The 27752-nt window shown below is 47.6% G+C and overlaps 1 protein-coding gene across 1 annotated transcript in view; it reads right to left on the reverse strand.

Moving 5' to 3' along the window:
• The window catches only part of PARP10 (poly(ADP-ribose) polymerase family member 10), a 279539-nt gene that overhangs the window by 146344 nt on the left and 105443 nt on the right, over positions 1-27752 (reverse strand). Inside the window, exon 7 of the mRNA XM_063921070.1 lies at positions 5697-5909. Coding sequence (XP_063777140.1) covers positions 5697-5909 — 213 coding nt within the window. The remainder of the gene's footprint in view (positions 1-5696; positions 5910-27752) is intronic.

The following is a 27752-nucleotide window of genomic DNA, read 5'->3' on the forward strand; positions in this document are numbered from 1 at the left end:
AAAGCTCCACCCCCAGAGGAATTCCGGGCTTCTCACACTGTGCGGGGGAGAGCGCTCCACAGAGTCTGAGCCACAGAGCTGCAAGCTCCACCCCCAGAGGAATTCCGGGCTTCTCGCACTGTGATGGGGAGAGAGCTCCACAGAGTCTGAGCCACAGAGCTGCAAGCTCCACCCCCAGAAAAATTCCGGGCTTCTCGCACTGTGCTGGGGAGAGAGCTCCACAGAGTCTGAGCCACAGAGCTGCAAGCTCCACCCCCAGAGGATTCCGGACTCCTCGCACTGTGCTGGGGAGAGAGCTCCACAGAGTCTGAGCCAAAAAGCTGAAAGCTCCACCCCCAGAGGAATTCCGGGCTCCTCGCACTGTGCGGAGGAGAGAGATCCACAGAGTCTGAGCCACAAAGCTGAAAGCTCCACCCCCAGAGGAATTCCGGGCTTCTCGCACTGTGCTGGGGAGAGAGCTCCACAGAGACTGAGCCACAGAGCTGCAAGCTCCACCCCCAGAGGAATTCCGGGCTTCTCGCACTGTGCGGGGGAGAGAGCTCCACAGAGTCTGAGCCACAGAGCTGCAAGCTCCATCCCCAGAGGAATTCCGGGCTTCTCGCACTGTGCGGGGGAGAGAGCTCCACAGAGTCTGAGCCACAAAGCTGAAAGCTCCACCCCCAGAGGAATTCCGGGCTCCTCGCACTGTGCTGGGTAGAGAGCTCCACAGAGTCTGAGCCACAGAGCTGAAAGCTCCACCCCCAGAGGAATTCCGGGCTTCTCGCACTGTGCGGGGGAGAGAGCTCCACAGAGTCTGAGCCACAGAGCTGCAAGCTCCACCCCCAGAGGAATTCCGGGCTCCTCGCACTGTGCTGGGGAGAGAGCTCCACAGAGTCTGAGCCACAGAGCTGAAAGCTCCACCTCCAGAGGAATTCCGGGCTTCTCGCACTGTGCTGGGGAGAGCGCTCCACAGAGTCTGAACCACAGAGCTGAAAGCTCCACCCCCAGAGGAATTCCGGGCTTCTCACACTGTGCGGGGGAGAGCGCTCCACAGAGTCTGAGCCACAGAGCTGCAAGCTCCACCCCCAGAGGAATTCCGGACTTCTCGCACTGTGCGGGGGAGAGAGCTCCACAGAGTCTGAGCCACAAAGCTGAAAGCTCCACCCCCAGAGGAATTCCGGGAGATTCTAGGTACGGTTAGTAATCCTTCCTCTGCAGATCGCAGTAAGGAATCAGACGCTGCTTCAAGTACCTTGGTTCCTGGTCATGTCGGGCCCATAGCAACCAATCATATTCTAGCTATTATCTTCTAGAAGGTGCTAGATAAATGACAATTACAGATGGAGCCCTGCTCATCTATCCCTTTAATAGGAGTCAGTGCTGTCGGACTTAATCCCCTGCTGTACTGTTCTCTCTGTTTTGTACTGCAGCTGAGAATAGATGAAAGGCTTATGCTAATAAACCTTGGTGCACCTAGGTGCAGCAGAGGAGGCTAGATGAGCGTGGCTCCATCTGTAGATTGTAATTGGTTGCGATGGGAAACATCTCCACTGTTGTAAACTCGCATTTTAGTACCTGTGGCCGGAGATACTAACCCGCCACACGTGTAATGGCGGCTGCGGCACTGAAGGGGTTAACCCTCGTGCCCGGCGCCATATTAAGGGACAATGGGCGCTTGGCGTCACTGTTAAACGTACTTACGGCGTTGGGCGCAGACTGTTTAAATGTTTGTTTAATGATGTGTCTTAACATGTCATATGTAGTGCTCTGTGCACAATTGTAGGAATACACGTTTAACTGTATTTATTTTATATTCAAGATATGGTCACCTGTACTTAAAGGGGAAAATGCACTTACTCTTATCAATGTCTGAATAATCATCTCCTGTCAGTAGGAAGTGGCATGCTAATGGCCCTGTCCTAGCAGAGAGGTGTGAATGACAAAACCTTTTGATGTGTAAGTTCCTTAGAGAAAGATGTTACTCACAGGAATCTCCTTATCCCATATGTAAAGTAGTTCTGGGCTTGGAACCTGTTTCATGTAACTGATTTAATTGATATACGAACCCTGAATGGCAGATGCAGGAAGGAAGACTGTTTGTTGTGTTGCAGCCTTTCCTGTTGTAATCCCAAACACTGGGTTTGCCTGGAGATGTGAATGAGACAGAAACATTTGTATTTTGAAGCTATGTGATACATTTATCAATAGTGAATGTTAATCTGATACCAAACGTTGTCTGGGTGACAGGAAGGAGGATATTGTTTTATTGCACTTATCTCCTTTTGAAATGTAATTTATTTATTGGTATTTTGTAAAATAACCTGATTGGATAGAAAGGGCTCAGGGAGGACATGACCCCCTGTTGTACTGTGTGGAAAATTGACATAAAAAGGAGGCCTGCGAGCCTCCAGAGTGTAATTGTACCATCTTCATTCTGCTGGAACATCTTGCTGTATGCTGTTGCCCCTAGCAATAGGAAAGAGTCTATTTTAAGACTATTATTGATCAAATAAACATCATCTGCCTCAAGAAGATTGCTTCATCTTGTGACCTACAGGGTTATGCCAAACATAGCCCCGTCCTCCGGCTGTCCAGGGAAGCACCTAACGTCTCCAAGTTCCACCTTCCGCCAGCTACCGGTAGAGGCCTAGCAAGTGGCTAGTGGGGATTCGTCAACACCACACAGGTGTGGTAAGGCAGTGTGTCGGCACATACAGAGCAGAACCGTGGTTCCAAACGCCACGGCAGGTTAGGAGTTTGGTGGTGACAGCATAAACCCGCCCACAGCGCAGTGGGTGGAGTCAGTAACAGGCGGTTACTGACGATAAGCGGGAATCCCCTATGTGTTCAGGTCCCGTGTGACCTAACCTTCCATTCTGTGCACAGGAGACGGGACGCGAAAGCGGTGAGTGCTTTCGTACGGAACCGTCCTGTCACAATACCCCTTAGCAACAACTGTAAAGTGTCCTAGCTGAAGTGGCAGCCCTGTATACTGCGGTGTTCTATTGTCCTGTACACTGCAGTGCTCTATTGTCCTGTATACTGCAGTGCTCTATTGTCCTGTGTACCGCAGTGCTCTATTGTCCTGTATACCGCAGTGCTCTATTGTCCTGTATACCGCAGTGCTCTATTGTCCTGCATACCACAGTGTTCTATTGTACTATATACTGCAGTGTTCTATTGTCCTGTATACTGCAGTGTTCTATTGTCCTGTATACCGCAGTGTCCTATTGTCCTGTACACCGCAGTGTCCTATTGTCCTGTATACCGCAGTGTTCTATTGTCCTGTATACCGCAGTGTCTTATTGTCCTGTATACCGCAGTGTTCTATTGTCCTGTATACCGCAGTGTTCTATTGTCCTGTATACTGCAGTGTCGTATCGCCCTGTACACTGCAGTGTTCTATTGCCCTGTATACTGCAGTGTTCTATTGCCCTGTACACTGCAGTGTTCTATTGCCCTGTACACTGCAGTGTTCTATCGCCCTGTACACTGCAGTGTTCTATCGCCCTGTACACTGCAGTGTTCTATCGCCCTGTACACTGCAGTGTTCTATTGTCCTGTATACCGCAGTGCTCTATTGTCCTGTATACTAGTGTTCTATTGTCCTGTATACTGCAGTGTTCTATTGTCTTGTATACCGCAGTGTTCTATTGCCCTGTATACTGCAGTGTCCTATTGTCCTGTATACTGCAGTGTCCTATTGTCCTGTATACTGCAGTGTCCTATTGTCCTGTATACTGCAGTGTTCTATTGCCCTGTACACTGCAGTGTCCTATTGCCCTGTATACTGCAGTGTCCTATTGTCCTGTACACTGCAGTGTCCTATTGTCCTGTACACTGCAGTGTCCTATTGTCCTGTACACTGCAGTGTTCTATTGTCCTGTACACTGCAGTGTTCTATTGTCCTGTACACTGCAGTGTCCTATTGTCCTGTATACTGCAGTGTCCTATTGTCCTGTACACTGCAGTGTTCTATTGCCCTGTACACTGCAGTGTTCTATTGCCCTGTACACTGCAGTGTCCTATTGTCCTGTATACTGCAGTGTTCTATTGCCCTGTACACTGCAGTGTTCTATTGTCCTGTATACTGCAGTGTCCTATTGTCCTGTACACTGCAGTGTTCTATTGCCCTGTATACTGCAGTGTTCTATTGTCCTGTATACTGCAGTGTCCTATTGTCCTGTATACTGCAGTGTCCTATTGCCTGTATACCGCAGTGTTCTATTGTCCTGTATACCGCAGTGTCCTATTGTCCTGTACACTGCAGTGTTCTATTGCCCTGTACACTGCAGTGTTCTATTGTCCTGTACACTGCAGTGTCCTATTGTCCTGTACACTGCAGTGTTCTATTGTCCTGTATACTGCAGTGATCTATTGTCCTGTATACTGCAGTGTTCTATTGTCCTGTATACTGCAGTGTCCTATTGCCCTGTATTCTGCAGTGTTCTATTGTCCTGCTCACTGCAGTGTTCTATTGTCCTGCACACTGCAGTGTCCTATTGCCCTGTATACTGCAGTGTTCTATTGCCCTGTACACTGCAGTGTCCTATTGCCCTGTATACTGCCGTGTTCTATTGTCCTATACACTGCAGTGTTCTATTGTCCTGTACACTGCAGTGTCCTATTGTCCAGTACACTGCAGTGTTCTATTGCCCTGTACACTGCAGTGTTCTATTGTTCAGTATACTGCAGTGTTCTATTGCCCTGTACACTGCAGTGTTCTATTGTCCTGTATACCGCAGTGTCATATTGTCCTGTATACCGCAGTGTCCTATTGCCCTGTATACTGCAGTGTTCTATTGTGCTGTACACTGCAGTGTCCTATTGTCCTGTACACTGCAGTGTTCTATTGCCCTGTATACTGCAGTGTTCTATTGTCCTGTATACCGCAGTGTCCTATTGCCCTGTATACTGCAGTGTTCTATTGTCCTGTACACCGCAGTGTCCTATTGTCCTGTACACCGCAGTGTCCTATTGTCCTGTACACTGCAGTGTTCTATTGTCCTGTACACTGCAGTGTCCTATTGTCCTGTACACTGCAGTGTTCTATTGTCCTGTACACTGCAGTGTTCTATTGCCCTGTATACTGCAGTGTTCTATTGTCCTGTATACCGCAGTGTCATATTGTCCTGTATACTGCAGTGTCCTATTGCCCTGTATACTGCAGTGTTCTATTGTCCTGTACACTGCAGTGTCCTATTGTCCTGTACACTGCAGTGTTCTATTGCCCTGTACACTGCAGTGTTCTATTGTCCTGTACACTGCAGTGTTCTATTGCCCTGTACACTGCAGTGTTCTATTGCCCTGTATACTGCAGTGTTCTATTGCCCCGTATACCGCAGTGTCCTATTGCCCTGTATACTGCAGTGTTCTATTGCCCTGTATACCGCAGTGTTCTATTGCCCTGTATACTGCAGTGTTCTATTGTCCTGTACACTGCAGTGTTCTATTGCCCTGTACACTGCAGTGTTCTATTGCCCTGTATACCGCAGTGTTCTATTGTCCTGTATACTGCAGTGTTCTATTGTCCTGTACACTGCAGTGTCCTATTGTCCTGCATACAGATTACACATGAGATATGAGACATCGCCTTCCCTGTATTCTGCAGTCTGGGTGTCACCATCAGCTGAAGTCTCAGGAAAAGTTCCTCCAGAACAGAGGAGGGCACCAGGAGTATCTACAGAGTCGTGACCTGGAGACCAGTGAGCACTTACCTTACAATTCAGCAACTTCCAGCTGAGCTGAGACATGTCTATGACACAGTGATGTAGTCGTTCAGTTTCAGAGAGTGCCCGCTGTCCTTCTTCATCCAACAGGAAGAGAGACACCCCAGGGTACTCTAATGTGACAGTGCGGGAGGACAGAGAGGACACTATGTGCTGGAGAAGTTCCACCGCTGTTTTACAGGAAACTGCATCTCCCCTGACCTATAATGCAGAACTACAATAAGAGAGAGCCTGCCAAAAGAGACAGCACGGACATAAGAGACAGCACAGCCAAGAGAGACAGCAGTAACACAAGAGACCGCACAGCCAAGAGACACAGCAGGGACATAGGAGACAGCACAGCCAAGAGAGACAGCCGGGACACAAGAGACAGCAGGGACACAAGAGACAGCAGAGCCAAGAGACACAGCAGGGACACAAGAGACAGCACAGCCAAGAGACACAGCAGGGACACAAGAGACAGCACAGCCAAGAGAGACAGCAGTAACACAAGAGACCGCACAGCCAAGAGACACAGCAGGGACACAGGAGACAGCACAGCCAAGAGACACAGCAGGGACACAAGAGACAGCACAGCCAAGAGAGACAGCATGGACATAAGAGACAGCACAGCCAAGAGAGACAGCAGTAACACAAGAGACCGCACAGCCAAGAGAGACAGCAGGGACACAAGAGACAGCACAGCCAAGAGAGACAGCAGGGACACAAGAGACAGCACAGCCAAGAGACACAGCAGGGACACAAGAGACAGCACAGCCAAGAGACACAGCAGGGACACAAGAGACAGCACAGCCAAGAGACACAGCAGGGACACAAGAGACAGCACAGCCAAGAGAGACAGCAGGGACACAAGAGACAGCACAGCCAAGAGACACAGCAGGGACACAAGAGACAGCACAGCCAAGAGAGACAGCACGGACATAAGAGACAGCACAGCCAAGAGAGACAGCTTGGACATAAGAGACAGCACAGCCAAGAGACACAAGAGACCGCACAGCCAAGAGACACAGCAGGGACACAAGAGACCGCACAGCCAAGAGACACAGCAGGGACATAAGAGACAGCACAGCCAAGAGAGACAGCAGTAACACAAGAGACCGCACAGCCAAGAGACTGTCAAAGTCAGAAAAATATCACGATGCACACTGCCATATTTGCACCTCATATGTGTCCCTGCTGCGCATGCGTGCGCTCTCCCGTGCGTGCGCATACTCGCTGTTGCGGGCACCCGCAGGCGCACGGTATGCGCATTTACGGTAGAGATTATATGTGTCTAGCGGGCGACTCTTTCGTTACATATTTTCACCATATAATGTATTTTGTAGATTATGGTCCCTTTGATAGAATCTGAAAGTTTGGTTAATGTAGCATGTTCGTGGATAGAGAAATCCCTCTTTGTTTGATACGAAGGGTCAGACAGGAGTAATACAGTGGTGTTTAGTATCCATCGGAAGAGTATTTAATTAGCAATATTCCGGTGTTGGTTTGGAGCGGATTAATTGCACGTGCGAATAGTTATGGACATAAGAAGTTTATGTCCATTTACTATTATTTGCACTTACTTATCCATGCGGCGGGAAACCCAGTTTCCCACCCACCTGAGCAGTTGGAAATCGTCACAGCCCACCTGTATGAATCAACCTATGACCTTTTGTTATAATGCGAGAAGGAATTCCTGTGTCCAATGAACAATGAGATTGTAGGGACCATTGAATTGTATTGTGTGTGGGGCATAAATAGACAAGCCGATCACATCCAGCTCACCCTTCAACGGTTCTCATTGCTGATAATCGGGAGCTGGATGTCCAGAGGCGCATGCGATCGTTCCCCTTTGTGCGTAAGTTTTCTCCGCAATCATACTGTCTTTCTTGTTATTATGGGCCATATCTTTCTCTCTCTCTCTTCTCCTCTTTCTCTCATTTTCCCTTAAACGTAATTGTATTGTATTTACTGTGTAGTTAGCTGGTTAGTTAGTCTCTGTTATATTGTAGTGTATGACTTGTATTATATTATTCTTTTTCTCAAGTATAACAATCATATAAGGCGTTAGACCCTAAGCACGGTATCTGTGTATTTATTATAGTGTTAAGTATTCTCAGAGCGTCGGTGACGCTCAAACAGCTTTTAAGTTAATAAGGTTACACTGTGTTGCATCTACACCCTATCTCTACACTAAGGTTTTACTGCATATTACATTGTTTATGGTTTAGATATAAAGGTTTAACATTGTGAGCGTCTGCGCCGCTGGTGATCTCCTCGTGGTCCCGAGCGTCCGCTACGCTATAGCGAACCATTACGTTAGTCAGCAGCCAATAGCGTGCCTGCCTGTGATCTCTTGGCCGTGAGCGAACGTGACGCTTGAGCGTCTCGACCTCGGCTAAGCGATTGCTACGCAACGTGCGTACCCTTACGGTACTCCATACGTCAATAGCGTACAGTGTTCTTAGGCCTCTTAAAGGGTTTTAAATAAGATAAATATTTAGCTTTATCAATTGGCGGCTCGTCCTGTCCTTCACATATCTCTGCTAGGTAATTTCAGCAGACATTATCCATCAGCAAAGGGCGGGAGATCATATTCTTCGCAGTGCTGACGGGATAAGCGTCTGCTTAGCTTAGTAAAGGGTGCTGAAGGAATCCGGAACCGGAGGTAAGAACAAAACGCTAGTGTCTTTTAAAACTGTTTATTTCTGTCTTGCGTATGCACGCACATATCTGCATTTCTTTTTCATTCGTGTATTTTCATATCACTCTCCTGTTTGCCATTTTATAATTGATAAAACGTGCTAAGAGAGATTTGTTGCTATTTCATAGTTAAAGTGTAAATGTAATATATAAAGGGATAAAGTGTAAAGCCCACACGCAACTCTACCTAAAGGTATAAGGAGAGATTGGTGTGGTGCACGGTAGACGATCGAGGATCATCTACATTGATAAACGTGTTAGTTGTGTTACGGTGGATATTTGCTTTGCGTACACGTGTCTCTAACAAAGGGTGAGACTCGCGTACGCAACTCAAAGGCCGACGCACGCAGCGTAAATTACGCAACGGGACGTCCGGGTACGCCCACGTAACTCAAATCACACGATAGTGTTATTGCAACAGGCGGAAAGGTGGCAACGTGGTAAGTAGCGCAAGTCTATTTTAGTGTCCGAAATTTAGATTAACAGATTCTTCTCCAAATTCACAACACATCTGGTCTAAAGAAAATTTCTGCGCAGAAATAGAAATAGAAACAAAAGTGTACATGTGGTGAGTGAGTGTTTTGTATATATAAGTTTATACAATTTTCCAGGTTGAACCACAAGAAGTCGAGTTCTCGCAGAGGTACATGCATGTAAGTGTCGTACATGGTGGCGAGGGAGGCATCCTTTGTTAAATATAAAATTTGAGCAGTAGAGTATAGTAGACCAGGAGGTCATACTACAGACCAGGAGGTCATACTACAGACCAGGAGGTCCAGGTACAGCAGACTAAGAAGTCTGCCATAAATAAGAGAAAAGGGCACAACCCAGGGGGTTGGTGCAAAACCCATATAGGCCAATAAAGCTCTGGCTGAAGGAATTCGCAGCCGAAATTTTCGATTCCACTGGTCGCTCAGCACATAAGATTAGTTGCTTATGTGCTGAACGATTGTACCGCACGTAATTGTGTGCATTAGTTAGTCTGACCAGTACCATTTGTGTACGAACCCGGTCATAAAACTATTTGTACACTCTGATGTGATTTGTGTAATTTTTTATTTTCTGAAGGGAAGTTCGCTGGTCACTCAGGAATTGTCCAACAACCAATAGTTACTGGAAAGAGTAAGTGTTCTGCGGATATCCCTCGCATGTTCCAGTAAATAGAGGTTCATAGGGGCCCTGGGTCGAGTACGCCAGCGCTAAGGCAGTGTGTAGGTCGTATTGGTCGGCGTGGGCGAGTGAGTGGGGTACTCGGTAAACCGCCACCGTCAGCCTATCGTGAACATTTTGGTTTTTGTAAGGGTTCGCTGAAGACCCTGATTGAAGGTCAGAGGTGGTGAAAGCAACGCCTGCAAGTTATGGGGGCCAATTGTTCAGGAAGGGGGCGATCAACCTCGGTTCGGGTTGATTCAGTAAACCGACCAGTCGGGTCGGCAAGGTACGTAATGTGTGAAAAATATGGTTCACATTCAGAGGTTTTATGTGATGAATGGGAGAGAATGACAGTGCATGACGGGGAGAAATTCCCAAGAGTAGGTAGCTTTAGCCCAGAAGTGTTGCAAAATTTAAGGAGGAGGATATGTCTCATTAAATCAACAAAGAGACGAATCCAACATTATGATTATTTGCAGTTATGGCAACAGGAGGGTGAAATACAGAGAGGATTGGCTCTGGCGGCGGGATCTAATCCTATCAAGAAATTGATAGCGACGGCCCCGCCGCCACCATACATATCAGGAGAGAAATTGGTTGCGGAGAATGATGCATTAGGGTGTAACAAACAAACACTTAGCAACTGTGTAAATGTTAATCAGTTAACAAATGCAAGTATTAACCCGTGCAAGTTGTACCCTGTTTTGAACTTTCCCCAGGAGTGTGATCAAGAGGACGAATCGGCAACAATATCAGCGCTCTCTCTAGCAGCCACCATAGCAGAGACAACAGTAGGCACGGCTCCACCCACGAGATTAGTAACAAAAGCCCCTAGCGGAGGGATAGGTGAGGTCGTATCTACAGGTAAGTACGGCACCATACACTATGCTGAAACCATTTCACCACAGGCTGTAGAATCTACACAGAATGATGTTAGTAGACTTAATCCTGTTAGGGTAATAGCAGTGCCAAATGGGAAAACTGACACGACAGGAATCACACCTGTTAGGAACATTGCCATGTACAGCCCATTTTCCCGAATGGAATTAAGAACCATAGTGTCTGAATTCCCTGACCCTAGGAAAGACTTAGTTGCTAGCCAAAAATACATCAGAGACCTAGGGAACACTTTAGAGCCCAATAACAAAGACTGGCAGGTATTGCTGAGGGCATGTTTACCCTCCAATGTCGACGCAGCTCAATTTTTAGCTGACTGTGGATTAGATCAGGGATGTACCTCTTACAGATGTGTACAACAAAGATAACGTAAAAAGAATAAGTTTACAGTTAAAGGAGTATTTTCCAGCGGTAGTTAAGTGGAACAAGATTTTCTCCATTAAACAGAAAGAGTCAGAAACTGCTGCAGAATATTTTCACAGGGCATTACTAGAAATGGCAAAATACACAGGTATAGAGGACATTAAAACAAACATAAACCATCGAGAAGTAGCAGTATCTGTACTAATGGGATGGTTTAAGAGAGACATTAAAGACAAGGGTACAGACCACGCAACCATGTTGGCGAGGTCTGTCGGTGGCTACTTTGAGAGAGGCTGCTATTGATCACGACCGGAATATCACCCGACACAGGGAGTCACAAGGTGATAAGTTAATGGCCGTAAGTATACAGGCCCTGACCACAAGGCAGCCTTTGTATAAATCACCAAACCCTGTGGGTAAGTCAAATGTGGTAACTTGTTTTTCTTGTCATAGACAGGGACACATGGCACGAGACTGTAGAGTGAAAAATTCACAAAACTCATATCAACCCCCTAGACAACGACACGACACACGACATTGGGAGCAGGGTCCGCAGAAACGGAGTTATGAGCCACGTGCAGGGGAAACAAAAAGATACCCCCCGAACAGAGACTGGCAAGCCTCTAGCAGTTCCCATTTAACCCCTTCACAAGTAGTTGCTGCCAGCGGGATTCAGGGAGGTCACCATACCCAATAGGGGTGTGGCCATACCTGTAATCTGCAGCCAGTAAAATTGATTGCAAGTCTTGGGAGTGAACCTGAAATTGCAATTAATGTAGCTGGTAAAACATTAAACTTCCTTGTAGATACAGGGGCGGCCAAATCAGTGATAAATTCGACAGTGGGCATGAGAACCACTGGTAAGACAATTCCAGCCATGGGAGTAACGGGAGTAGTCCAGCACTACCCTGTTAGCAAACCAGCCGAGATTACAGTAGGGCCTTTACATACCAAGCATTCCTTTTTGCTGGCTGCATCGGCACCGACTAATCTCCTGGGAAGGGACTTATTGTGTAAAATGGGGTGCGTCATTTATTGTACTCCTGAGGGTGTATTCTTGGACATACCTGAGAATCACGCTCAGGAAGTGTGAGACATGTTAGACTCCCCATCAAAATTAATGTCACATACCATTATGACAAATAGGACTCCATCCCAAGTAGAAGAAATGACATCCCAGATACCAGAGTCACTATGGACAAAAGATGGACAGGACACTGGATTAATGGCAGACGTAGCTCCAGTAGTTGTGCAAGTAAAAGATGGTAGGATAGCTCCAAAAATCCCACAGTACCCTCTGAAGCCAGAGGTGGAGTTAGGAGTTTACCCAGTAATAGAGCGCTTGCTACAACAGGGCATTCTGGTAAGAACATCCAGCACTGCCAATAGTCCCATCTTCCCTGTGAAAAAGAGTGGGGGGAGGGGTTACCGGCTAGTGCAGGATCTAAGGGGGATTAACAAAATAGTTGAGAGTCAGTTCCCCGTAGTGCCAAATCCAGCTGTCATCCTTATGCAAATCCCTCCCACTGCGAAATTTTTCACTGTTATTGACCTCTGCTCCGCTTTCTTTTCGGTACCTCTGCACCCTGACAGCCAATATTTGTTTGCATTCACATACAGAGGAGTCCAATACACATGGACTCGATTACCACAAGGTTTCATAGACAGTCCAAGTATATTTTCCCAGGCTTTGCATGATTGTTTACAGTCTTTCCAACCAGAGAGTGGATCAGTATTAATACAGTACGTGGATGATCTACTACTGTGTTCTGATTCATTGGAAGCATCCCTGAAGGATACGAAACAGCTCCTGTTTCATCTTTCAGACACAGGACACAAGGTTTCCAAAGACAAGTTACAATTATGCCAAACTAAGGTAAAATATTTGGGACACTGTCTAACACAAGGACTGAGACACCTGACCGCTGATAGAATTCAAGCAATTAGAGACATGACTCTGCCACAAACCCAGCAACAGATCAGAACATTTTTAGGAATGTGTGGGTATTGCCGTAACTGGATCCCAGGATTTTCCATTCTAGCATTACCTTTGCAGGAGATGGTTTCCTCAAACAAACCTGATCGGATTTCGCATACAGACGAGTCCGAGATGGCATTTGAGAGACTTAAACAGTGCCTAACGCAGGCACCAGCATTAGGTATGCCAGACTATGGGAAACCCTTTGAGCTGTACGGAACAGAAAGTGCTGGTTGCGCGGCAGGCGTCTTAACCCAAAAGCACGGTGATGCCAGCAGGCCAGTAGCATACTACAGCGCTCAGCTAGACACGGTAGCGCGATCCCTCCCCACATGCTTGCGAAGCGTTGCTGCGATAGCATTGCTAGTAACGAAAAGCGAAGATGTAGTGCTAGGTCACAACCTCACAATTCATACACCACATGCAGTGTCAGCCTTGCTAAATTCCGCCCAAACCAGGCACGTCTCATCAGCGCGGTTTACAAGATGGGAATTGGCACTAATGGCCCCCGTAAACATCACCATAAGGAGATGCAGTGCATTAAATCCTGCAACATATCTCCCAGGTGTGCCTGGACAGGCACAAAGGATGGAGGATGAGAGTGGTGGGGAAGGAGAATTTAATACAAAGGAGGACACACATGATTGTATGGAATATTTGACCCAAAATTTTACCGCAAGGCCTGACATCAGTGACAACCCACTGGAAGATGTAGATCTAACTTTCTACACGGACGGTAGTTGTCACAGACAGTCAGACTCGGGAGACTTGTGTACTGGATACGCAGTCGTAGATGACCAAGGCACCATAGAAGCGGAACCGCTAGGCCCACCTCACTCAGCCCAGGTTGCTGAACTGGTCGCCCTAACCAGAGCATGTGAATTGGCTAAGGGCAAATCAGCCAATATCTACACCGACTCTAGATACGCGTTCGGGGTAGTCCATGATTTCGGAGCCCTATGGCGCCTCAGAAATTTCATGACGGCAGCTGGTACACCGGTAGCGCATGCAGCTCACATCAAAAGGCTTCTAACAGCGATACAGGAACCCGACAGAGTGGCTGTTATCAAGTGTAAAGCACACACATATAGCCAAGATCCAGAATCACTTGGTAACAGCCGAGCAGACGAAGCTGCTAAGTTAGCAGCTGGTACCCCCAGACAGACAGACACCACACAACTGATGGTATTTAATACCATCAACACACAGAAGTTGTGTGAGATGCAAAATTTGTGTTCCACACAGGAAAAGGCAGTCTGGAAGGCAAAAGGATATGGCCAGGAGTCCTCAGGACTCTGGACAGATGGACAGGGTAAACCAGTGGCCCCCAGAGCATATCTTCCATGTTTAGCTGAGGCAGCACACGGGCTGACTCATCTGGGCAAGGAAGGAATGTGCAAGTTGGTAAGAGCATATTGGTGCGCCCCAGGATTTTCATCTCATGCAAGTAAGAGAGCAATGTCATGCCTTACATGCTTGAGAAAGAATATCGGAAAGGCAATACCAACAGAACCATCTCATATCCCTCCTACAGGCGGTCCTTTTCAGGTAATACAGATTGACTTTATTCAATTACCCCCTTGTCGAAATTTGAAATATGTACTTGTTTGTATAGATGTGTTCTCAAATTGGGTCGAAGCATTTCCTGCGGCCACAAATACCGCCATGTTTACTGCTAAGAAAATTGTGCAGGAATTTGTATGTAGATATGGTATCCCTAGAATAATTGAAAGTGACAGGGGTACCCATTTTACAGGTGATGTCTTTCAAGGAATGTGTAAGTTGATGGGAATTGATAGCAAGCTGCACACTCCATACCGTCCACAGGCGAGTGCGAAGGTGGAAAGAGTGAACAGCACTATTAAAAATAAACTGAGCAAAGTTATGGCAGAAACAGGATTGACATGGCCAGAAGCTTTACCCATTGTACTATACAGCATCAGAACCACTCCCAGGTCCCCTCTTAATCTGCCTCCCTTTGAAATCTTGTTTGGTCGACAACCGCATGTTATGATTAACCCTCAGGATGATTTGAAGTGTAACAATGAAGTGACTGTAAAGTACTTGGTTAATATGAGTAAACAGCTAAGGAACCAAAATGACAATCTGAAGCTAGTGATTCCTGATTTGCCAGATAGTAATTGTCATGACATTGAACCTGGGGATTATGTAATGATACGGAATTTTCTACGCTCAGGTTGCCTTATTGACAGATGGGAAGGACCATACCAAGTCTTATTGACTAGCACTACAGCATTGAAAGTTGCCGAGAGAGAGACTTGGGTCCATTCGTCCCATTGTAAGAAGGTTGCTGACCCAGAGAGGTCCCGTGATAAGGAACAGACGGTAGAGGAAGTTGTATCACTGGAGTGTCTGTTCCAGGAGGACTGAGGCGGCACCTGAGCATTGAAAATCACAAGATCAAAAGCAGTTGTCGATTCCCTGTTCCCTTTTATTGTTTTTCTCCACTTCCCATCCCCCCTCCCTCAAATTATTTTTCCCCCTTCTCATTCTTTTTCGTTTCCTCCTATAAGATGGACTTGCCCCAAGAGACTGTGATCCGGATTTTCCTGTTGACCATGATGTTGACCAGAGCAGTCTGTTCCGGCGAGAGTACCATGGAGGTCGAGAGAGGTTCTGGAATGGGTTCTGATGACAGAGATGGAGGCGTATTTTTCCGAGAACAACATAATCAACAAGCAAAGGCGAGTATCAGAAAACGATCCGATAGCATTGACCATAGAAGGAATTGTGAAGGATTGTTAGCTGAAGAAAACTGTATCTGTAGGCTCTGTGACAATGTAGTTGAGGATGGGTGCATCAAGAAATGCCAATCCAGTTTTAATATCCACATGGACCGGCATCCCTTGAGTGACTATCACTCCTTAGTGGGTAGTGTGTTAAATCAAACAGATTGTTGGGTATGCTCTCAAGTACCTCAAGGTCATAGCAAATCAGGACTAGTACCATTTCCTTTAACGATAGGGGAGGTACTTGAGCTAAGTGGTGGGAGGCCGGTGGACAGGAGGTTTAATATCTCCAGTCCTCCTAGTTTGAAGCTCCACCAATATCATGTGGATAGATCCCTAATATGTTTTAACATTTCCAATCCCCGAAAGCCGGGAAATTGGGAAGTGTCATGGAGTAACCAAACCATGACCTTTTCATATAGAGCAGATAGAATGCCAACAGATACAGAGCTTATACGCCACATAGCCAGTAGAGGAAAATCTTTCCGATATAGGTATACCCTAGGAAATAGGATTACGAGAGTTGGAGAGGTATCACCAGGATACTGTGCACATATCGTACAAACTGATACGTGTACTAGACAGATGGGAGAATTAGGGTTAGGAGATTTCACATGGAAGATGTGTAATATGATTATGTCCTACTCCGTCCCATATGTTCTCCCCGATGATGCATATTTCATATGCGGGAGGAAGGCGTATAAGTGGCTTGCCCCAAACTCTGAAGGATTGTGTTATATTGGAAAAGTACTGCCTGAAGTAATGACTGTATCACATGCCAAAATGAAAGATATACACCGTGTTGCCCAAGCTCCTTATACTCATACCCATTACGAGCACGTAGTTAAACGGCACCTGATAGAAAGAACAGAGCATCCGGCCTCTGACATGATCCACGAATCCACCGGGATTCAGTTTCTAATCGCGTTAGACATCACTCGCACCGCCAGAGGAGTGTTGAATTATAAATACATATCTGCGCTCGCAAATTTGTTAGACAATATCACAGAAATGTATGATGACACGTTTAGGTATACTGGAAGAGAGCTTCAAGCTTATAAAACAGAACTGGTTCAGCATAGAATGGTTCTCAATTATCTCACGGCAGTAACAGGTGGATATTGTGTCACACTGGCAACGCAGTACGGCGTGAAATGTTGCACATATATTACAAATAGTACCGAGGACCCGGTCGAGGTCATAGACCAAAAGATGGACGATATTCTCCAATTGAAGTGGGAATTTCGCAGGAGACACAATCTCACTCTTGCTGCTGTGAGTAATGAGCTGACTAGTTGGGTGTCATGGTTGAACCCGCGAAATTGGTTCTCTGGTTTAGGAGAATGGGCTCAAGGAGTCATAATGGATGTTGGGAAGTTTCTTCTATGTATCTTAGGTGTTGTCATAGCGATTGGCTTGATATTTAGATGCGGTCAGGCTTTAACGAAGTGTAAACGAAGTACCAGGGTGATGAGTTTAAGGAGTGAGGAAATTGTAATTCCAATGGATTTGATTTATGACCCAAATGTAGAAACAATGAAGTGATGAAAATGCGATTTCTACAGTCCGTTTCTTTCACCTGTTTTTCCGGTTTCTCCAAGGTAACAAGACCTACGTTTGACGAGGAATTTGATGATCCTGTATACAGACAACTGATGGATTAAAGAAGAAGTTTTGACAACCTTATACACAGATATTTGATGAACTTTGCCATAGACCCCCAGTTTCCCTAGAAATTTTAAAATTACGCTAGCCCAACACTTTTGTAAGTCTATGGACATTGACAAAGCTTTTTGCCCACACGCCTTTTGGGCAAAAGCACAAAGAAGACGGCATTCAACAGACACCGAACAAGACTTCAACCGACAAATGTTCATTAACCTGACATAGAATACCACTGCATTTACCGTAATTATGTCTTTTCTTCATCTCTACAACCTTCAGGTAGTTACACACATAGTCGATAGGGAATACAGGCACAGATATCAGCAATCACATATTCCCCCATTCATGTATCATCAACTAAAATGTGCTCCCCATTTTGTTACAACCACCGCCGAAGAGAGCTCGGTAAAGTTTGACAGCCCATCCACAGACCCGTACCACGGGATACGAAGGAATTCCAATGTATACTTCGCAATACCTCGAAGCTTGATTTAAAACATGTACGGCACGATGATACATGACCCCCAAACACTGATTCATACACACATGCTTCTGCTATCTCACTAGGTCATACCCTTTTCCTACCTTCTCCTCTCCTCCCCTACCCAACCATGTAAATGTATAAACCCCTGACATATATTTTTCTCGTTTTGAAATGTTTTAGGAAGTGGCAGTTATTGTTGACTGCCAAAGGGTGGACTGTCAAAGTCAGAAAAATATCACGATGCACACTGCCATATTTGCACCTCATATGTGTCCCTGCTGCGCATGCGTGCGCTCTCCCGTGCGTGCGCATACTCGCTGTTGCGGGCACCCGCAGGCGCACGGTATGCGCATTTACGGTAGAGATTATATGCGTCTAGCGGGCGACTCTTTCGTACCATATAATGTATTTTGTAGATTATGGTCCCTTTGATAGATTCTGAAAGTTTAGTTAATGTAGCATGTTCGTGGATAGAGAAATCCCTCTTTGTTTGATACGAAGGGTCAGACAGGAGTAATACAGTGGTGTTTAGTATCCATCGGAAGAGTATTTAATTAGCAATATTCCGGTGTTGGTTTGAAACAGATTAATCGCACGTGCGAATAGTTATGGACATAAGAAGTTTATGTCCATTTACTATTATTTGCACTTACTTATCCATGCGGCGGGAAACCCAGTTTCCCACCCACCTGAGCAGTTGGAAATCGTCACAGCCCACCTGTATGAATCAACCTATGACCTTTTGTTATAATGCGAGGAGGAATTCCTGTGTCCAATGAACAATGAGATTGTAGGGACCATTGAATTGTATTGTGTGTGGGGCATAAATAGACAAGCCGATCACATCCAGCTCACTCTTCAACGGTTCTCATTGCTGATAATCGGGAGCTGGATGTCCAGAGGCGCATGCGATCGTTCCCCTTTGTGCGTAAGTTTTCTCCGCAATCATACTGTCTTTCTTGTTATTATGGGCCATATCTTTCTCTCTCTCTCTTCTCCTCTTTCTCTCATTTTCCCTTAAACGTAATTGTATTGTATTTACTGTGTAGTTAGCTGGTTAGTTGGTCTATGTTATATTGTAGTGTATGACTTGTATTATATTATTCTTTTTCTCAAGTATAACAACCATATAAGGCGTTAGACCCTAAGCACGGTATCTGTGTATTTATTATAGTGTTAAGTATTCTCAGAGCGTCGGTGACGCTCAAACAGCTTTTAAGTTAATAAGGTTACACTGTGTTGCATCTACACCCTATCTCTACACTAAGGTTTTACTGCATATTACATTGTTTATGGTTTAGATATAAAGGTTTAACATTGTGAGCGTCTGCGCCGCTGGTGATCTCCTCGTGGTCCCGAGCGTCCGCTACGCTATAGCGAACCATTACGTTAGTCAGCAGCCAATAGCGTGCCTGCCTGTGATCTCTTGGCCGTGAGCGAACGTGACGCTTGAGCGTCTCGACCTCGGCTAAGCGATTGCTACGCAACGTGCGTACCCTTACGGTACTCCATACGTCAATAGCGTACAGTGTTCTTAGGCCTCTTAAAGGGTTTTAAATAAGATAAATATTTAGCTTTATCAAGACACAGCAGGGACATAGGAGACAGCACAGCCAAGAGAGACAGCAGGGACACAAGAGACAGCAGAGCCAAGAGAGACAGCAGGGACACAAGAGACAGCAGAGCCAAGAGACACAGCAGGGACACAAGAGCCAGCACAGCCAAGAGACACAGCAGGGACACAAGAGACAGCACAGCCAAGAGACACAGCAGGGACACAAGAGACAGCACAGCCAAGAGACACAGCAGGGACACAAGAGACAGCACAGCCAAGAGACACAGCAGGGACACAAGAGACAGCACAGCCAAGAGAGACAGCAGGGACAAGAGAGACAGCAGGGACACAAGAGACAGCACAGCCAAGAGAGACAGCAGGGACACAAGAGACAGCAGAGCCAAGAGAGACAGCAGGGACACAAGAGACAGCAGAGCCAAGAGAGACAGCAGTGACACAAGAGACAGCACAGCCAAGAGACACAGCAAGGACACAAGAGACAGCAGAGCCAAGAGAGACAGAAGGGACACAAGAGACAGCACAGCCAAGAGACACAGCAGGGACACAAGAGACAGCACAGCCAAGAGAGACAGCAGGGACACAAGAGACAGCAGGGACACAAGAGACAGCAGGGACAAAAGAGACAGCACAGCCAAGAGAGACAGCAGGGACACAAGAGACAGTACAGCCAAGAGACACAGCAGGGACACAAGAGCCAGCACAGCCAAGAGAGACAGCAGGGACACAAAAGACAGCACAGCCAAGAGAGACAGCAGGGACACAAGAGACAGCACAGCCAAGAGAGACAGCAGGGACACAAGAGACAGCACAGCCAAGAGACACAGCAGGGACACAAGAGCCAGCACAGCCAAGAGACACAGCAGGGACACAAGAGCCAGCACAGCCAAGAGAGACAGCAGGGACACAAGAGACAGCACAGCCAAGAGAGACAGCAGGGACACAAGAGACAGCACAGCCAAGAGAGACAGCAGGGACACAAGAGACAGCACAGCCAAGAGAGACAGCAGGGACACAAGAGCCAGCACAGCCAAGAGAGACAGCAGGGACACAAGAGACAGCACAGCCAAGAGACACAGCAGGGACACAAGAGACAGCACAGCCAAGAGACACAGCAGGGATACAAGAGACTGCACAGCCAAGAGAGACAGCAGGGACACAAGAGACAGCACAGCCAAGAGAGACAGCAGGGACACAAGAGACAGCACAGCCAAGAGAGACAGCAGGGACACAAGAGACAGCACAGCCAAGAGAGACAGCAGGGACACAAGAGCCAGCACAGCCAAGAGACACAGCAGGGACACAAGAGCCAGCACAGCCAAGAGAGACAGCAGGGACACAAGAGACAGCACAGCCAAGAGACACAGCAGGGACACAAGAGACAGCACAGCCAAGAGACACAGCAGGGATACAAGAGACTGCACAGCCAAGAGAGACAGCAGGGACACAAGAGACAGCACAGCCAAGAGAGACAGCAGGGACACAAGAGACAGCAGAGCCAAGAGAGACAGCAAGGACACAAGAGACAGCACAGCCAAGAGAGACAGCAGGGACACAAGAGACAGCACAGCCAAGAGATACAGCAGGGACACAAGAGACAGCACAGCCAAGAGACACAGCAGGGACACAAGAGACAGCACAGCCAAGAGAGACAGCAGGGACACAAGAGACAGCACAGCCAAGAGAGACAGCAGGGACACAAGAGACAGCACAGCCAAGAGAGACAGCAGGGACACAAGAGACAGCACAGCCAAGAGAGACAGCAGGGACACAAGAGACAGCACAGCCAAGAGACACAGCAGGGACACAAGAGCCAGCACAGCCAAGAGACACAGCAGGGACACAAGAGACAGCACAGCCAAGAGACACAGCAGGGACACAAGAGACTGCACAGCCAAGAGAGACAGCAGGGGCACAAGAGACAGCACAGCCAAGAGACACAGCAGGGACACAAGAGCCAGCACAGCCAAGAGACACAGCAGGGACACAAGAGACAGCACAGCCAAGAGACACAGCAGGGACACAAGAGACTGCACAGCCAAGAGACACAGCAGGGACACAAGAGACAGCACAGCCAAGAGAGACAGCAGGGACACAAGAGACAGCACAGCCAAAGAGACAGCAGGGACACAAGAGACAGCACAGCCAAAGAGACAGCAGGGACACGAGAGACAGCAGGGACATGAGAGACTGCAATTACATGACAGTTATATTGTGTTAGTAACCAATGAGTCAGAGCAGCCTACAGCTTGGCCGCTATAGATTGGAGTATAAATGGCTTTTGTGTAACTAATACTCTTAGGGGTCACTACAGCCCCCATCACACGAAGGTCCACCCTCCTACCATTCACTACAGCCCCCATCACATGAAAGTCCACCCTCCTACCATTCACTACAGCCCACATCACATGAAAGTCCACCCTCCTACCATTACACTACAGCCCTCATCACATGAAAGTCCACCCTCCTACCGCTTCACTACAGCCCCCATCACATGAAGGTCCACCCTCCTACCATTCACTACAGCCCACATCACATGAAAGTCCACCCTCCTACCATTACACTATAGCCCCCATCACATGAAAGTCCACCCTCCTACCACTTCACTACAGCCCCCATCACATGAAGGTCCACCCTCCTACCATTCACTACAGCCCCCATCACATGAAGGTCCACCCTCCTACCATTCACTACAGCCCCCATCACATGAAAGTCCACCCTCCTACAATTCACTACAGCCCCCATCACATGATGGTCCACCCTCCTACCATTCACTACAGCCCCCATCACATGAAAGTCCACCCTTCTACCATTCATTACAGCCCCCATCACATGAAGGTCCACCCTCCTACCATTCACTACAGCCCCCATCACATGAAAGTCCACCCTCCTACCATTTACAGCCCCCATCACATGAAAGTCCACCCTCCTACCATTCACTACAGCCCCCATCATAAAATAAACCTTCGTTTTCTTCCTGTAATATTGCTTGGTCTAGTCCAGTGGTTCCCATTTGGGGTGTCTCCGGATACTTACAGCGGTGCCCTGGGTTGGTAGTTCAGGAACAATTCAAATTATTTATGGAAAAATTTTATATCGTAAAAAATATGTAGAAAACAGAAGTGAATCCTAAACCAAAGGATGATATATAAGCACAACTTATTTCAGTTAATATTTTTTTCTGAATTTCACTGTAACATACTATTGGTCTAGGGGGCCGGGAAATTTATTTTTTTAGACTTTAGGGTGCCGTGACTCAAAAAAGTTTGGAAACCACTGAATTAGTCCCATTTATATCTTAAATAATAGATTTACCGGTGAGTAAAATCTTATTTCTCGTAGTCCGTAGTGGGTGCTGGGACTCCGTAAGGACCATGGGGAATAACGGCTCCGCAGGAGACTGGGCACAACTAAAGAAAGCTTTAGGACTACCTGGTGTGCACTGGCTACTCCCACTATGACCGTCCTCCAGACCTCAGTTAGGATACTGTGCCCGGAAGAGCTGACACAATAAGGAAGGATTTTGAATCCCGGGTAAGACTCATACCAGCCACATCAATCACACCGTATAACTCGTGATACTATACCCAGTTAACAGTATGAAATATAACTGAGCCTCTCAACAGATGACTCAACAATAACCCTTTATAGTTAGGCAATAACTATAAACAAGTATTGCAGACAATCCGCACTTGGGATGGGCGCCCAGCATCCACTACGGACTACGAGAAATAGATTTACCGGTGAGTAAAATCTTATTTTCTCTGACGTCCTAAGTGGATGCTGGGACTCCGTAAGGACCATGGGGATTATACCAAAGCTCCCAAACGGGCGGGAGAGTGCGGATGACTCTGCAGCACCGAATGAGCAAACTCTAGGTCCTCCTCAGCCAGGGTATCAAACTTGTAGACTCTTGCAAAAATGTTTGAACCCGACCAAGTAACAGCTCGGCAAAGTTGTAAAGCCGAGACCCCTCGGGCAGCCGCCCAAGAAGAGCCCACTTTACTCGTGGAATGGGCTTTTACAGATTTAGGGTGCGGCAGTCCAGCCGCAGAATGTGCAAGTTGAATCGTGCTACAGATCCAGCGAGCAATAGTCTGCTTAGAAGCAGGAGCACCCAGCTTGTTGGGTGCATACAGGATAAATAGCGAGTCAGTTTTCCTGACTCCAGCCGTCCTGGAAACATATACTTTTCAGGGCCCTGACTACGTCCAGTAATTTGGAATCCTCCAAGTCCCAAGTAGCCGCAGGCACCACAATAGGTTGGTTCACATGAAAAACTGATACCACCTTAGGAAGGAATTGGGAACGAGTCCTCAATTCCGCCTTATCCATATAAAATACAGATAAGGGCTTTTGTATGACAAAGCCGCCAATTCTGATACACGCCTGGCCGACGCCAAGGCCCACAGCATGACCACTTTCCACGTGAGGTATTGTAGCTCCACGGATTTAAGTGGCTCAACCCAATGCGACTTCAGGAAATCCAACACCACGTTGAGATCCCACGGTGCCACTTGAGGCACAAACGGGGGCTGACTATGCAGCACTCCCTTAACAAAAGTCTGAACTTCAGGCAGTGAAGCCAGTTCTATTTTGGAAGAAAATCGATAGAGCCGAAATCTGGACCTTAATGGAACCCAATTTTAGGCCCATAGTCACCTCTGACTGTAGGAAGTGCAGAAATCGACCTAGCTGAAATTCCTCCTTTGGGGCCTTCCTGGCCTCACAGCACGCAACATATTTCCGCCATATGCGGTGATAATGGTTTGCGTTCACTTCTTTCCTAGCTTTAAATAGCGTAGGGATAACTTCCTCCGGAATGCCCTTTTCCTTCAGGATCCGGCGTTCAACCGCCATGCCGTCAAACGCAGCCGCGGTACGTCTTGGAACAGACAGGCCCCCTGCTGCAGCAGGTCCTGTCTGAGCGGCAGAGGCCATGGGTCCTCTGAGATCATTTCTTGGAGTTCTGGTTACCAAGCTCTTCTTGGCCAACCCGGAACAATGAGTATAGTTCTTACTCCTCTCCTTCTTATTATTCTCATTACCCTGGGTAAGAGAGGCAGAGAAGGGAACACATACACCGACTGGTACACCCACGGTGTTACCAGAGCGTCCACAGCTATCGCCTGAGGGTCCCTTGACCTGGCGCAATATCTTTGTAGCTTTTTGTTGAGGCGGGACGCCCTCATGTCCACCTGTGGCCTTTCCCAACGGTGTACAATCATTTGGAAGACTTCTGGATGAAGTCCCCACTCTCCCGGGTGAAGGTCGTGTCTTCTGAGAAAGTCTGCTTCTCAGTTGTCCACTCCCGGAATGAACACTGCTGACAGTGCTAACACATGATTTTCCGCCCATCGGAGAATCCTTGTGGCTTCTGCCATCGCCATCCTGCTGCTTGTGCCGCCCTGTCGGTTTACATGAGCGACCGCCGTGATGTTGTCTGACTGGATCAGCACCGGCCGGTGTTGAAGCAGGGGTCTAGCCTGACTTAGGGCATTGTAAATGGCCCTTAGTTCCAGAATATTTATGTGTAGGGAAGTCTCCTGACTTATCCATAGCCTTGGAAGTTTCTTCCCTGTGTGACTGCCCCCCAGCCTCGAAGGCTGGCATCCGTGGTCACCAGGACCCAGTCCTGTATGCCGAATCTGCGGCCCCCTAGAAGATGAGCACTCCGCAGCCACCACAACAGCGACACCCTGGCCCTTGGAGACAGGGATATCCGCCGATGCATCTGAAGATGCGACCCGGACCACTTGTCCAACAGATCCCACTGGAAGATCCTTGCATGGGACCTGGCGAATGGAATTTCTTCGTAAGAAGCTACCATCTTTCCCAGGGCTTGCGTGCATTGATGCACCGACACCTGTATTTGTATTAGGAGGTCTCTGTCTAGAGACGACAACTCCTTGGACTTCTCCTCAGGGAGAAACCCTTTTTATCCTGTTCTGTGTCCAGAACCATACCCAGGAACAGTAGACGCGTCGTAGGAACCAGCTGCGACCTTGGAATATTCAGAATCCAGCCGTGCTGTTGTAGCACTTCCCGAGATAGTGCTACTCCGACGAACAACTGCTCCCTGGACCTCGCCTTTATAAGGAGATCGTCCAAGTACGGGATAATTATTTCGGCCATTACCTTGGTAAATACCTCGGTGCCGGGGACAGACCAACGGCAACGTCTGGAATTGGTAATGACAATCGTGTACCACAATTTTGAGGTACTCCTGGTGAAGAGGGTAAATAGGGACATGCAGGTAAGCATCCTTGATGTCCAGTGATACCATGAAATTCTCCAGGCTTGCAATAATCGCCCTAAGCGATTCCATTTTGAACTTGAACCTTCGTATATAAGTGTTCAAGGATTTCAATTTTAGAATGGGTCTCACCGACCCGTCTGGTTTCGGTACCACAACATTTTGGAATAGTAACCCCGGCCTTGTTGAAGGAGGGGTACCTTGATTTCACCTGCTGTAAGTACAGCTTGTGAATTGCCTCCAGTACTACCTTTCTCCGAGGGCAGCAGGCAAGGCTGATGTGAGGTAACGGCGAGGGGGAGTCGCCTCGAACTCCAGCCTGTATCCCTGTGATACTACTTGCAGAACCTAGGGATCCACCTGTGGGCAAGCCCACTGGTCCCTGAAGTTCCCGAGACGCGCCCCCCACCGCACCTGTCTCCACCTGTGGAGCCCCAGCGTCATGCGGTGGACTCAGAGGAAGCGGGGGAAGATTTTTGATCCTGGGAACTGGCTGTCTGGTGCAGCTTTTTCCTTCTTCCCTTGTCTCTGTGCAGAAAGGAAGCGCCTTTGACCCGCTTGCTTTTCTGAAGCCGAAAGGACTGTACCTGAAAATACGGTGCTTTCTTAGGCTGTGAGGAAACCTGAGGTAAAAATTTTTCTTCCCAGCTGTTGCTGTGGATACGAGGTCCCAGAGACCATCCCCAAACAATTCCTCACCCTTATAAGGCAGAATATCCATGTGCCTTCTAAAGGCAGCATCACCTGTCCACTGCCGGGTTTCTAATACCCTCCTGGCAGAATGGACATTGCATTAATTCTGGATGCCAGCCGGCAAATATCCCTCTGTGCATCCTTCATATATAAGACGACGTCTTTAATATGCTCTATGTTAGCAAAATATTATCCCTGTCTAGGGTATTAATATTATCTGACAGGGTATCAGACCACGCTGCAGCAGCACTATTTATGCTGAGGCAAATGCAGGTCTCAGTATAGAACCTGAGTGTGTATATACAGACTTCAGGATAGCCTCCTGCCTTTTTATCAGCAGGCTCCTTCAAGGTAACCGTATCCTAAGACGGCAGTGCCACCTTTTTTTGACAAACGTGTGAGCGCCTTATCCACCCTAGGGGATATCTCCCAACGTGACCTATCCTCTGGCAGGAAAGGGTACGCCATCAGTAACTTTTTAGAAATTACCAGTTTCTTATCGGGGGAACCCACGCTTCTTTACACACTTCATTCATTCATCTGATGGGGGAACAAAACACTGGCTGCTTTTTCTCCCCAAAAATAAAACCCCTTTTATGTGGTAATTGGGTTCATGACAGAAATGTGTAACACATTTTTCATTGCCGAGATCATGTAACGGATGTTCCTAGTGGATTGTGTATATATCTCAACCTCGTCGACACTGGAGTCAGACTCCGTGTCGACATCTGTGTCTGACATCTGAGGTAACGGGCGTTTTTTGAGCCCCTGATGGCCTTTGAGAAGCCTGGGCAGGCGCGGGCTGAGAAGCCGGCTGTCCCACAGCTGTTACGTCATCCAGCCTTTTATGTAAGGAGTTGACATTGTCGGTTAATACCTTCCACCTATCCATCCACTCTGGTGTCGGCCCCACAAGGGGCGACATCCCATTTATCGGCCTCTGCTCCGCCTCCACGTAACCTTCCTCATCCAACATGTCGACACAGCCGTACCGACACACCGCACACACAGGGAATGCTCTGACTGAGGACAGGACCCCACAAAGTCCTTTGGGGAGACAGAGAGAGAGTATGCCAGCACACACCAGAGCGCTATATAATGCAGGGATTAACACTATAACTGAGTGATTTTCCCCCCAATAGCTGCTTGTATACATATATTGCGCCTAAATTTAGTGCCCCCCCTCTCTTTTTACCCTTTGAGCCTGAAAACTACAGGGGAGAGCCTGGGGAGCTGTCTTCCAGCTGCACTGTGAAGAAAAAAAGGCGCCAGTGTGCTGAGGGAGATAGCCCCGCCCCTTTTTCGGCGGACTTTTCTCCCGCTTTTTTATGGATTCTGGCAGGGGTAATTTATCACATATATAGCCCTGGGACTATATATTGTGATGATTTGCCAGCCAAGGTGTCTTATATTGCCCTCAGGGCGCCCCCGGCGCCCCCCCCCCCCCCCCCTAGCGCCCTGCACCCATCAGTGACCGGAGTGTGAGGTGTGCATGAGGAGCAATGGCGCACAGCTGCAGTGCTGTGCGCTACCTTGTTGAAGACAGAAGTC

Source organism: Pseudophryne corroboree, chromosome 5 (genome assembly GCF_028390025.1).
Source record: "Pseudophryne corroboree isolate aPseCor3 chromosome 5, aPseCor3.hap2, whole genome shotgun sequence".
NCBI lineage: Eukaryota > Metazoa > Chordata > Amphibia > Anura > Myobatrachidae > Pseudophryne > Pseudophryne corroboree.